At 38.1% G+C, this 10,284-nt stretch overlaps 1 protein-coding gene across 2 annotated transcripts; it reads left to right on the forward strand.

Annotated features, from left to right (window-relative positions):
- The first annotated feature begins 1,433 nt into the window (after positions 1-1,433).
- Positions 1,434-6,861, forward strand: LOC133719847 (probable galactinol--sucrose galactosyltransferase 2). 2 transcript variants are annotated; one of them, XM_062146033.1, is made up of 14 exons: positions 1,434-1,591; positions 2,095-2,321; positions 2,440-2,681; positions 3,035-3,125; positions 3,287-3,335; positions 3,433-3,524; positions 3,629-3,736; positions 3,956-4,075; positions 4,602-5,154; positions 5,390-5,457; positions 5,557-5,691; positions 5,774-5,991; positions 6,143-6,231; positions 6,323-6,861. In XM_062146033.1, exons 2-14 carry the CDS (start codon positions 2,131-2,133, stop codon positions 6,662-6,664), a joined length of 2,298 nt encoding a protein of 765 aa, XP_062002017.1. In that variant the 5' UTR covers positions 1,434-1,591; positions 2,095-2,130; the 3' UTR covers positions 6,665-6,861. The 2 variants fall into 2 exon arrangements, with proteins under 2 accessions (XP_062002017.1, XP_062002018.1); XM_062146034.1 differs by having other exon boundaries at positions 1,439-1,591; positions 2,098-2,321.
- Positions 6,862-10,284: the final 3,423 nt, after the last annotated feature.

Genomic DNA, 10,284 nt, shown 5'->3' on the forward strand with positions numbered 1-10,284 from the left:
TAATTATAGGATTAAAAGCATAAGTTACAAATTGAAAATTGAAAATCAAATTAAATTAAATTAAAGATTTAAAAATTTTAAAATACCAACAGGAACTTCTGACATAATCGATGACAACCTGAAAATGAGATTAATGATAACGAAATATTTTCCATAGAATAAAGTAATAAATTAATCTTTAAGCCTATACTTCATTAATAAGAAGCAAATTTATAAAATACGAGAAAATGAAAGAAGCAAAAGTGTAGTCGGTAAACAGCTCGAAAAGAGAAATACTAAGTAACATTATTTTCTTAACGAGCGCTAATAGAATGGTGATCAAACTGACTAAACAATCTCCGTAAAAACAGTTGAACAGTCAAAACAATCACTCCGAAAACAGAGATTGTCATTCATCAAGTGACTCGAACAATCGAAAGTCAAGAGCTACATAATTTGGCAACATGTATTCATGACCATTGGCTAATAAACACAAAAAATCATGACGTCCACAACCATAAACATAGAAGAAGTAAATTTCAAAAATGGTTCATAGTCCATTGGAGTAGTTCGTGTCACATTGATCATGGTTTTTCAGTTTTGATATTTTTTTCGATGACTTCAGTTTTGATATATGTTGCAATTGTTTTGCTATAATGTTTTATGAAAATGAATTTGTACCAAGTTTATTCGTTTACTATGTATGTTTTGGGAAATTCTACAATATGTTAACGTATGACATGTATACAATTGTCTTAAAGTGATAAAAGGAGTCCTCAAAATAGTAATATTAGCCCTCAAAGTAGTAACATGAGTTCTTAAGTGAGAATCTCACTCTTTGTGTACTTATTATCTTTAGGCTCACTGAAAGTTTATAAAGAAAAAAACTTTGTTATTCTTAGAGCAAGTTCACTCGTTGGGTCACCGGGTCAGTTATTATTCACTGCTTTTTAGTGTTTATTTATACTCTTTGGGTCACGGGCACAGTTTTCAAACTGACTTTGGTCACCGGGTCAGTTTGCAGGTTACGAAATTGACCCAGAAAGTGACCTAGAGTGACCCAGGTCAGTTTGGAAACTGTGTCCGTGACCCAAAAGGTGGAAATGAACATAAAAAGCACTGAATAGTAAGTGACCTGGTGACCCAACAGGTGGACTTGCTCAATGTAATCTCTATGTCTAATCACAAATCACAAATGAAACTATTAAAGATCTTTTATCCTAACTGAAAAAATCAAATCAATTACTTTTTTCAAGATTCCAGACAAAATCATTTCAATGTAAAAAACAGACAACAAAATTTATCAGTCAGAAAAGGAAAAAGAAAAGAGAAGGAAAAAAAAAAAAAACCCAAAACAATATCCAGTGATGGAATATAACGTGGCAATATCTGGAAGAATCGAGGATGGAAGTTGCTCGAAGTTTAACACGGTCGGGACTATATAAACCCCCACCAAACCTCTTCATTTCAGCTCACGTCTTTAGCTTTGTGACCGTGCATTATTTTCCAAGCCCATTCTTTCCTTCGTGCGCGCTTTTAATTCTGAGTGGGTTTTCGTCTTCCAGCTTAATTGACCTCTCTTTCTAGAGGGTTAAGAAAGCTCTGCCTTCTGGTGAGTTCTTGGTGGTTAGGAAATAAACTTGAGCTAATTCTAAAAGGCGGTGCTTTAATTTTGGTCTTCAATGGCCGCTGCTAATGTGGTTAAATTAACTCTCGGATGTTGATTCAAAATCATCCCAAAGTTGCTGTTTGATTTCTTGTTAGTCAGCATCAAAGTTATTTTGATTCTCTGTTTTTGGCTCTTCTAGGCAAAAAAAGCTTCAGGCTTTCAGCAAAGGCCCGAACTTTTGTGGCCCAAAACTTGATGTTGATTCAAAATCCCCTTGAGGATAATTGGTTTTGTTTTGTTTTCCTGTATCAATTTTAATTATTACCAAATAAACCCCTGTGCCAGCATGCAAAAGCCACCTTATTCTCCTCACCTGGGTTCTTAAATTTTGTTACCATAAACATAATTCTTTGTATTGATGAAAAATCATTGATATTTGCATGATCTGGAATTCTAATTTGTTGGGTTTGTTCTGATCAATTATGGGGATTTATGTTTTGACTCAGTAGTACTTGGGTGCTCTCTCAAAGTCTCAATCAACCATGACTGTCACTCCAAACATTTCCATCAACGATGGAAACCTGGTGGTTCACGGAAAGACCATATTGACCGGAGTGCCGGAAAACATTGTGCTCACTCCAGGATCCGGTGTCGGCCTCGTTGCTGGTGCTTTCATTGGCGCCACCGCCTCTCACAGCAAAAGCCTCCATGTCTTCCCTGTCGGTGTTTTAGAGTGAGTAGTTTCATAACAAACTTTCGAAGCTTTGTAACTTGAGCCGTACATACAGATATTATGCTAATGATTGTTGTGCTTTGAATTTCACTTTATGGTTTCATTACTGTGATGGCAGGGGTCAGCGGTTCATGTGCCTTTTCCGGTTTAAGCTATGGTGGATGACGCAGAGGATGGGGTCGTGTGGGAAAGAAGTTCCACTGGAGACCCAATTCATGCTTGTGGAGACCAAGAATGATGGTGAAGGAAGTGAAGAATCCTCTACCATTTACACAGTTTTCCTTCCTCTGCTGGAGGGCCAGTTCCGTTCGGTTCTCCAAGGAAACGAGCGGAATGAAGTGGAGATATGCCTCGAGAGTGGTGAGTAGATTATGGTCCTAAAACAAAAGTATTTGGTGTACACAATATACACCTAATTGCTTGAATGGCTTTGTCATTCCATTATATGAGGCCATGTTTTCCTGTTAATGAGCCCCATCCCGCCCGCCAAAGATGAAGGGAGATAAAAACATCTGAAAATCTGGGGTGGAGCTGTCATTAATGTGATCACAGTTGGGCTGGAGAGACCACCCATAATCACACTAGGTTTCATTCAAATCAATCAAATAAGTGGAGTTTAGTAGGATTTGGGAAAGCAAAAACAGAACACAGATCGAGTTCGAAAGAGAACCAAAACGACTTGTTTTTTTTCTGGTGTGTGATTGGTTTTGCAGGAGATTCTGATGTTCAAACCAATCAAGGTCTTTGCCTTGTTTACGTGCATGCTGGAACTAATCCATTTGAAGTTATCAACCAGGCTGTAAAGTAAGTCTTTCATTTTTTTTTTTTGCTTTGAATAGTTTGTTTCCTCTCTTTGTAAATCTGTTATTAGACTAGGCATATAGTGTGATTTTTGTTAGGCTTGTGTATTTTCTTTTTTAATCTTGGTATATTATTTCCTCGATCTCATAAATTTCATCGGACAGGGCTGTAGAAAAACACATGCAAACCTTTGTCCATCGTGAGAAGAAAAAGGTAAGTTTTCTTCATGTAATCAGTGGCCTACAGTTTAATGGCACAGTGCTGGTGTTGCCTGAATCAATCTCATTTCTGTTCTGTTGGTTTTGTGTAGTTGCCTTCTTTCCTCGACTGGTTTGGCTGGTGCACATGGGATGCTTTCTATACCGATGTCACAGCTGAGGGTGTCGTGGATGGTCTTAAAAGGTAATCAGAAATGATATTATGAAATGAACTTGTTACTTCCCCGGATGTTCAATTCATAATCACATTTATCTAATCACTGTGTTCCTGTTATGGAATACCTGCAGCTTGAATGAGGGAGGGACGCCTACGCGATTTCTAATCGTAGATGATGGTTGGCAACAAATTGAAAGTAAACCCAAGGATAGTAATGTTGTAGTACAAGAAGGAGCACAGTAAGGGCTCATATCTCTTCTTTATTTTAAATGAGTCATCTTTTTTGCTTCATCAAATTTGGTAGCTTTAAATCTTTTAAAGGCGCATGATTGGCCTAAGTCAGGAGGATCACTTTTTCCTGCCTTCTTCGCAAGCATATATGTTTTCTTTTAGTACTGTGTTGTTGGCTCTCATTTATTGAAGGAGTTGGTTAGTGATCGGCAGTTTGTTATTTGCAGGTTTGCAAGTATGCTTACAGGAATAAAAGAGAATGAAAAATTCCAAAAGAATGGACAGAGTGAGCAAGTCTCAGGCCTGAAACATGTTGTTGATGAAGCGAAGCAGCATCACAATGTGAAGTAAGTGGTCATAAATGATTGGTACTTTATCTTTGTTTTTTCCTTCCGAGTTGCTGTATCTTATCAGACTAGTGATAAGTGATGAACTGTCAGTTGGTTCTTATATGGATATGTGAATATTTATTTACTTGCATATTAAGGTATTTGTATGAAATCCATGAACTCTTGACCTCCAGAATTGCAGTTCATAAATATAGATGGTAACATGTAAGTAATTACATATTAGAAATTATTCAAACATAATTTTGATGGTGTAGAGTAATGGATCAGATCAAATGTTTTTTTTTGATCAGATCAAATGTTGAATGGGCGCTTTTTGTTTCTCAGATAAAGTGATCGGTTTAGTTTGGATAAACATTACAGTTTCGATTCCGAAGTGAACGATTGCATGTTTTAGGATGGCAGAGTATGGACTCTGCTGGACGTTTGCTGATGTTTTCTCGATTTAAAAATTTCAAAAAATAAAAATTTGCTAGGGACCAGCGCTGTTACTAACCATTTTTTTTGTTGTTCCTCTCTGCCACAGGTTTGTGTATGTATGGCATGCTTTAGCTGGGTACTGGGGTGGAGTGAAACCAGCTGCTTCTGGCATGGAGCATTATGACACTGCTTTGGCATATCCAGTCTCATCTCCTGGTGTGATGGGAAACCAACCTGACATAGTTTTTGACAGCTTATCTGTTCACGGTCTTGGTTTGGTGCATCCAAAGAAAGTTTTCAATTTCTACAATGAGCTTCATGCGTATTTGGCTTCCTGTGGAGTGGATGGAGTTAAGGTTGATGTACAGAACATCATTGAGACTCTTGGGTCTGGTCATGGTGGCAGAGTTTCTCTGACCCGAAGCTATCACCAGGCACTTGAGGCTTCGGTTGCTCGGAACTTTCCTGACAACGGATGCATTTCTTGCATGTGTCATAACACTGATGGGCTATATAGTTCCAAGCAGACTGCTGTTGTGAGAGCTTCTGATGACTTCTACCCACGGGATCCTGCTTCTCACACGATTCATATATCTTCTGTGGCTTATAACACCCTTTTCCTTGGCGAGTTTATGCAACCAGACTGGGATATGTTTCATGTAAGTGAAATAAGAAGCATTTTATGTTGTATTTTGGTACTTCATTGTGCTTTGGTATGGAAACCTTGTGAAAATCCATTTCCCCCAAGTCCCTAAAATTAGTTGGGCTCTTGTACATGCTCAATAACAGTACAATGGTTTTACGATGGTATAAAATAGTTTACCTTGCCTCCATTAATCCATTACATTTGGTTCTTTTATATGTGATACTGATCAAATAATTTCTACTTTGCAGAGTTTACATCCAGCAGCGGATTATCATGGTGCAGCTCGTTCTATTGGTGGATGTGCAATCTATGTCAGGTAGGCTATATGCCAGCTAAACTTAGTATTCCTATTTGTGGATGTGCAATCTAGGTCGGGCATGAATATTAATGCATATTATGGGCATTGATTTTACAGTGATAAACCTGGAAACCACAACTTCGATCTTTTGAGGAAGCTGGTCCTGCCTGATGGATCTGTCCTCCGTGCTCAATTACCTGGTAGGCCAACACGTGATTGTCTCTTTGCTGACCCAGCAAGAGATGGAACCAGGTTTGTTCAGTTGACTCTCTCTGCTTCTCAGTGTGTGTGCATCCCAATATGCAAGCAAGTCTGATTTAAGAATTGTTTGCAGCTTGCTCAAGATATGGAATGTGAACAAGTGCTCTGGTGTTGTTGGTGTATTCAACTGTCAAGGGGCTGGTTGGTGCAAGGTTGAAAAGAAGATCCGCATCCATGATGCATCTCCTGGTACCCTCACTGGTTCTGTTCGTGCTATTGATGTTGATAGCCTTGCCCAAATTGCTGGTGATGATTGGAATGGAGAAACAGTAGTTTATGCCCATAAGTCAGGTACAAATACGTTTACATCCTGATCTTTAGCTTTCTAACAATATGATATTGAAAGATCCTAGTTGCAGTCGTCTAAATTTTGTAAAATTATACTCCACATTACATCCTGATCTTTAGCTTTCTAACAATATGATATGTTTCCAAATGTCAGGAGAGGTGTTTCGTTTGCCAAAAGATGTTTCAGTGCCAGTGACACTTAAAGTCCTGGAGTATGAGCTCTTCCATTTCTGTCCTCTCAAGGTTAGTCTTTCTAGAGTCCTAATTAAAGTCTCATCCCACAATTGTCAATAGTAGCAGGGTTCACTGAATAATATGGTTTTCTATGCTGTAGGAGGTTACACCCAACATCTCATTTGCTCCAATAGGCCTGCTTGACATGTTCAACTCCAGTGGTGCTGTGGAGCATGTTGTAATCCATCTGGCTTCTGACGGCGAAGTTTCTTCGGAGCTTACCACTTCTCTCAGTGAGAATAGATCTTCAACTGCCACAATCACCATCAAAACCAGAGGATGTGGAAGGTTTGGAGCTTACTCTTCTCAGCGTCCCCTGAAGTGTACCGTTGATAGAGTTGAGACGGACTTTGAATATGACCCTGCAACTGGATTACTAACCTTTACCATCCCTATCCCAAAAGAGGATATGTATAAATGGCTAGTAGAAATCCAAGTTTAAGTAACCTGGTATCAAGAATTTAGTTGCTAGGAGGTTTTCATCGGGTTAGTGATGGTTGTGGAGTTTTATGTATTTGAAGAATGATGTGGTTGGTTTGTAAAATAGAGGAGAAACCATGCTAGGGGAACTAGTAGAGTAACCATTGTAGTTGTTCTGATTTCTCAGGAATAAAAGTTGCCATCTTTTCCTGCATAAAACTATGTTCTAAACATTACCTGTTTTTGGGAGAAGGGGCAAGGATATTCTCTCCTGCCTGGTAAGAACTAAGAACCACTTGCTCAAGCAACCGAGTAGGGTTCAAGATGATAAAAAACTATACAATATTTCCACAGTTTTCTGCAGACCCCGTTCCAAAAAAGAAAAAAAGAAAAAGCAATTCTGCGGAGCAGTTCACAAAATTAAGTTTATTAGGCCATCTCCATCCAAAGTTCCAAACTACATAAAGGGCTACAAGCCTATTTTTTAACCCAAACAACTTAGGACCAAAGTTAACTGAGAGCCAAAAGGCTAAAGAGGGGGGCAAATTTAGCCCTTTAGCCCTTGGGGCCAAATATATCAGAAATGGGAGGCCCACCTGTGGGTGTTGCGTGACATGTGCATGACGTCAGCAACTGCTGGTTGCTGTCGTCATCTAGCCGTTGAGTTTTTTAATTTTATTTTTACACAGCCGTTGGGATTTTTTATTATTATTTTTTTTTTTAGCCGTTTATAGCCGTTGGTTTTTTTTTTTTTTTAAATTTTACACTATAAATACATATCACCTCATAAAAAAGCATCTGGATAAATATTTTTTTATCATAAAAATGGTTTCAATTACTATAGTAAAAATCTGATAAAAAATAAGAATATATATATATATATATATCCAAAATGTTAAAATATATTTTAGGGCTATAATTTAGCCTTGACGGGTTGGAGATGGTTGATGTCACATTGATGAACAGTACATAATTTAGGGCTAAAATTTAGCCCAGAGCTATTTTTAGCCCTGCCGGTTGGAGATGGCCTTACATGTTCTAAAGTTCTGACACAACCCGAGCTGTTTTTTCTTCCATCAAAAAAAAAAAAACCCGAGCTGTTTTTTCTACGACAGACACAACCTGAGCTTGGTGCTCAAATCTCATCACTACCAAGGCTACATATCCTACATCCACTTACCTTCATTAATTAGTATAGTAGTTCTTATAGTAGTCAATGTATTTATGTTGACAGAATAACAGTAGGTAAGTAGTAATTGCGTAATTAATGAGAAGAGAGGAGTGAACTTTTTATAGGTGGGGAAGAGGTTGACCTCTTCCTTGTTTTTGATGTGGGACTGATATGCTTCAGCGAGGCGATCTTGGCGCGGCGCGTGGAGGCGCGTCAGCGGTGATCTGGGGGTGAGCCGGGGCTCAGGTGATAGCCTGCTTGGCTGTGTTTCCGTAGGTCACACCGTTGGTGATTGTTGGTACCGCTGGCGGTAGCATGAGCGTGGCTCATTATAGTTAATTATGCTTGACAAATGCTTATGTAAGTACAGTTTTTTTTTTTTTTTGAGGATTTCTTTTAATTTTCAATAAAATATTTTATGAAATTTTTTAACGGAAAACTGACAATATATTAAGGGACAAAAATTATTTGTGATGTCTCACCATTTTCGCAGTACAACAGAAAGAACATCATCTAAGTGACTGCATTATTCATTTAATTCAACGTAGTTAAGAGCATACAAACTTTAAAACCGACAGTTAGGAAACCTTGAACTTAGAGCTTGAAATTTCATGCTTTGCTTCAACTAAACACAACACGATCTAGAAAAACTCATCTCCCACAAACTAGGATCTTACAACCTAAAACAAAACTGTCCCCAGAGCCTTGGGATCATGTTTTCATGAGGTTATACAAGCTCAAACTGAATGTATGTTCGAGAGTTCGAGAGTTGAGAGTTGGATCAAATACTTGGATCCATCATGGTGATAACTTGAGCCACAAGGGAAGTCCCAAGTTTCAACCCACATGGACATAAGGTGTTTCAGCATTAATTTGAAGACTAAGTAAAATTAGCCAATTTACTACCCAATCGTCAAATTAACTAGTTTCTGTTAATTTCTTTCGTCAAGACGTGAAGACGTGCTATACATGTGAGGGTATTTTTATATTTTTGAATCAGGCTTTCTCTAAACCCTCACTTCCGATATGACTCTTCCATTGACTACTCCTTCAATTTCATTCGACTTAACGCATGCTTTCAACAAAAATGAGTTCTTCATACCAAAGCATATCAATGAGAGATTTAAATAGAAGTTGAAAACCTAGCAAGACAGAGATAGTTAGGAATGCTATTAGGTTGTTGATATCCAAAAAATCACGGGACATGTCGCACGCACATTTCAACCCTGATGAGGAAATACACATGCAAACCACATTTGGAAAGACAAAAAGTTACATTTCTTCTCGAACCATCATGCCACACATGTGGACCCAAGGCACAACTACACTCTTGGAGCTTGCAGAAGTGGGTGTGGTGTGGAAGGTTACTGAAATACATAATGCTCGTCTATTGACTTAGTGTCATTGGTGATTTCGGTTTTGGACCCGAAATTCAAGCCCAATGACTTAAATCAAGAACGAAATTGTGAACATGAGATTTAGGCCAATCTTTCCTTTAAAACCAAAGACCCATATCAGAAAGGCCCAACTTCCCTTTTTCTTCTTCTTCTTCGTTCCCGTCTTACCTCTTTTCCCTGCGCGCAGTGACCTAATACACAGAGAGATTAGCAAAAACCCAAGTACGAGAGCGTCCCGCCATTAATTAGTGAAAGGGAAATATTGTGACAAGTTAAGAGTACTGTCTTTCCTTAAACAATGAGTTTACACATTCCAATTCCCCTCACCCATAGTCTGCCTCGTTCCCTATTTCTCGTCACTACAGCTGCCTTTGCTACAGGGACTGTCAACTGTTGTGACAACCATTATGTTCTCCCAAGTTCTCATTTTCCACGCAAGCATCACTTTTCCTAAACTTAGGGTAGAGATTTTGAATAGATTGATAAGAAAACATTGCTTTACCCAGAACTCCAAATGTTTACAAACTTCAAATCCTCTCCAATGGAGTCTATAAAAGGAGAGGTTTGCTAGTGTAAAGATCATCCAGCACACTTAATTAATCCAGCAATATTTATATACACTCAAAGCATTCAAGCATAAACCCAATTCTGATTCATACCCAAACTCTTCCAAAAAAGTTGTGCATGAACAGTTACAAAATTGAGAATGTCTAAAGAGTATATTAGTCATGCAAGAGTTCTGATGAACATTATAAATCCCCATCCTCATAATCTATTCTGTCTTTTTAGATGACAGGAAAAGCAATGGCATATAAAACTCTGAATTAAGTTGAGCTTTCCATTAAAGAAATGGAAGCAACATGTGAATTCGAAGTCAAACTCCATAAATCCTTAACCTAAATATAGACAACCACCAAACGGTCACCAAACAAGCCAACGTACAGCAGCAATTATAATCAAATCAAACACAATTTAGCATAATGCAGAGAATATATAAATGCTTCTTCAGTATTCATAATATAATACTGTTTACTTAAAATTAGATATGTTGTTTAGATATATGAGGTTTTTACT

The sequence above is a fragment of the Rosa rugosa genome, chromosome 7 (assembly GCF_958449725.1).
Source record: "Rosa rugosa chromosome 7, drRosRugo1.1, whole genome shotgun sequence".
Taxonomy (NCBI): Eukaryota; Viridiplantae; Streptophyta; class Magnoliopsida; order Rosales; family Rosaceae; genus Rosa; species Rosa rugosa.

Excerpts from the sequence above, each read along its gene's own strand:
- LOC133719847 (XM_062146033.1), top strand. The coding sequence starts at position 2,131 with ATGACTGTCACTCCAAACATTTCCATCAACGATGGAAACCTGGTGGTT. Across the intron at positions 2,682-3,034 it reads GGAGATATGCCTCGAGAGTG|GAGATTCTGATGTTCAAACC; the intron begins GTGAGTAGATTA and ends TTGGTTTTGCAG. Across the intron at positions 5,458-5,556 it reads GGATGTGCAATCTATGTCAG|TGATAAACCTGGAAACCACA; the intron begins GTAGGCTATATG and ends TTGATTTTACAG.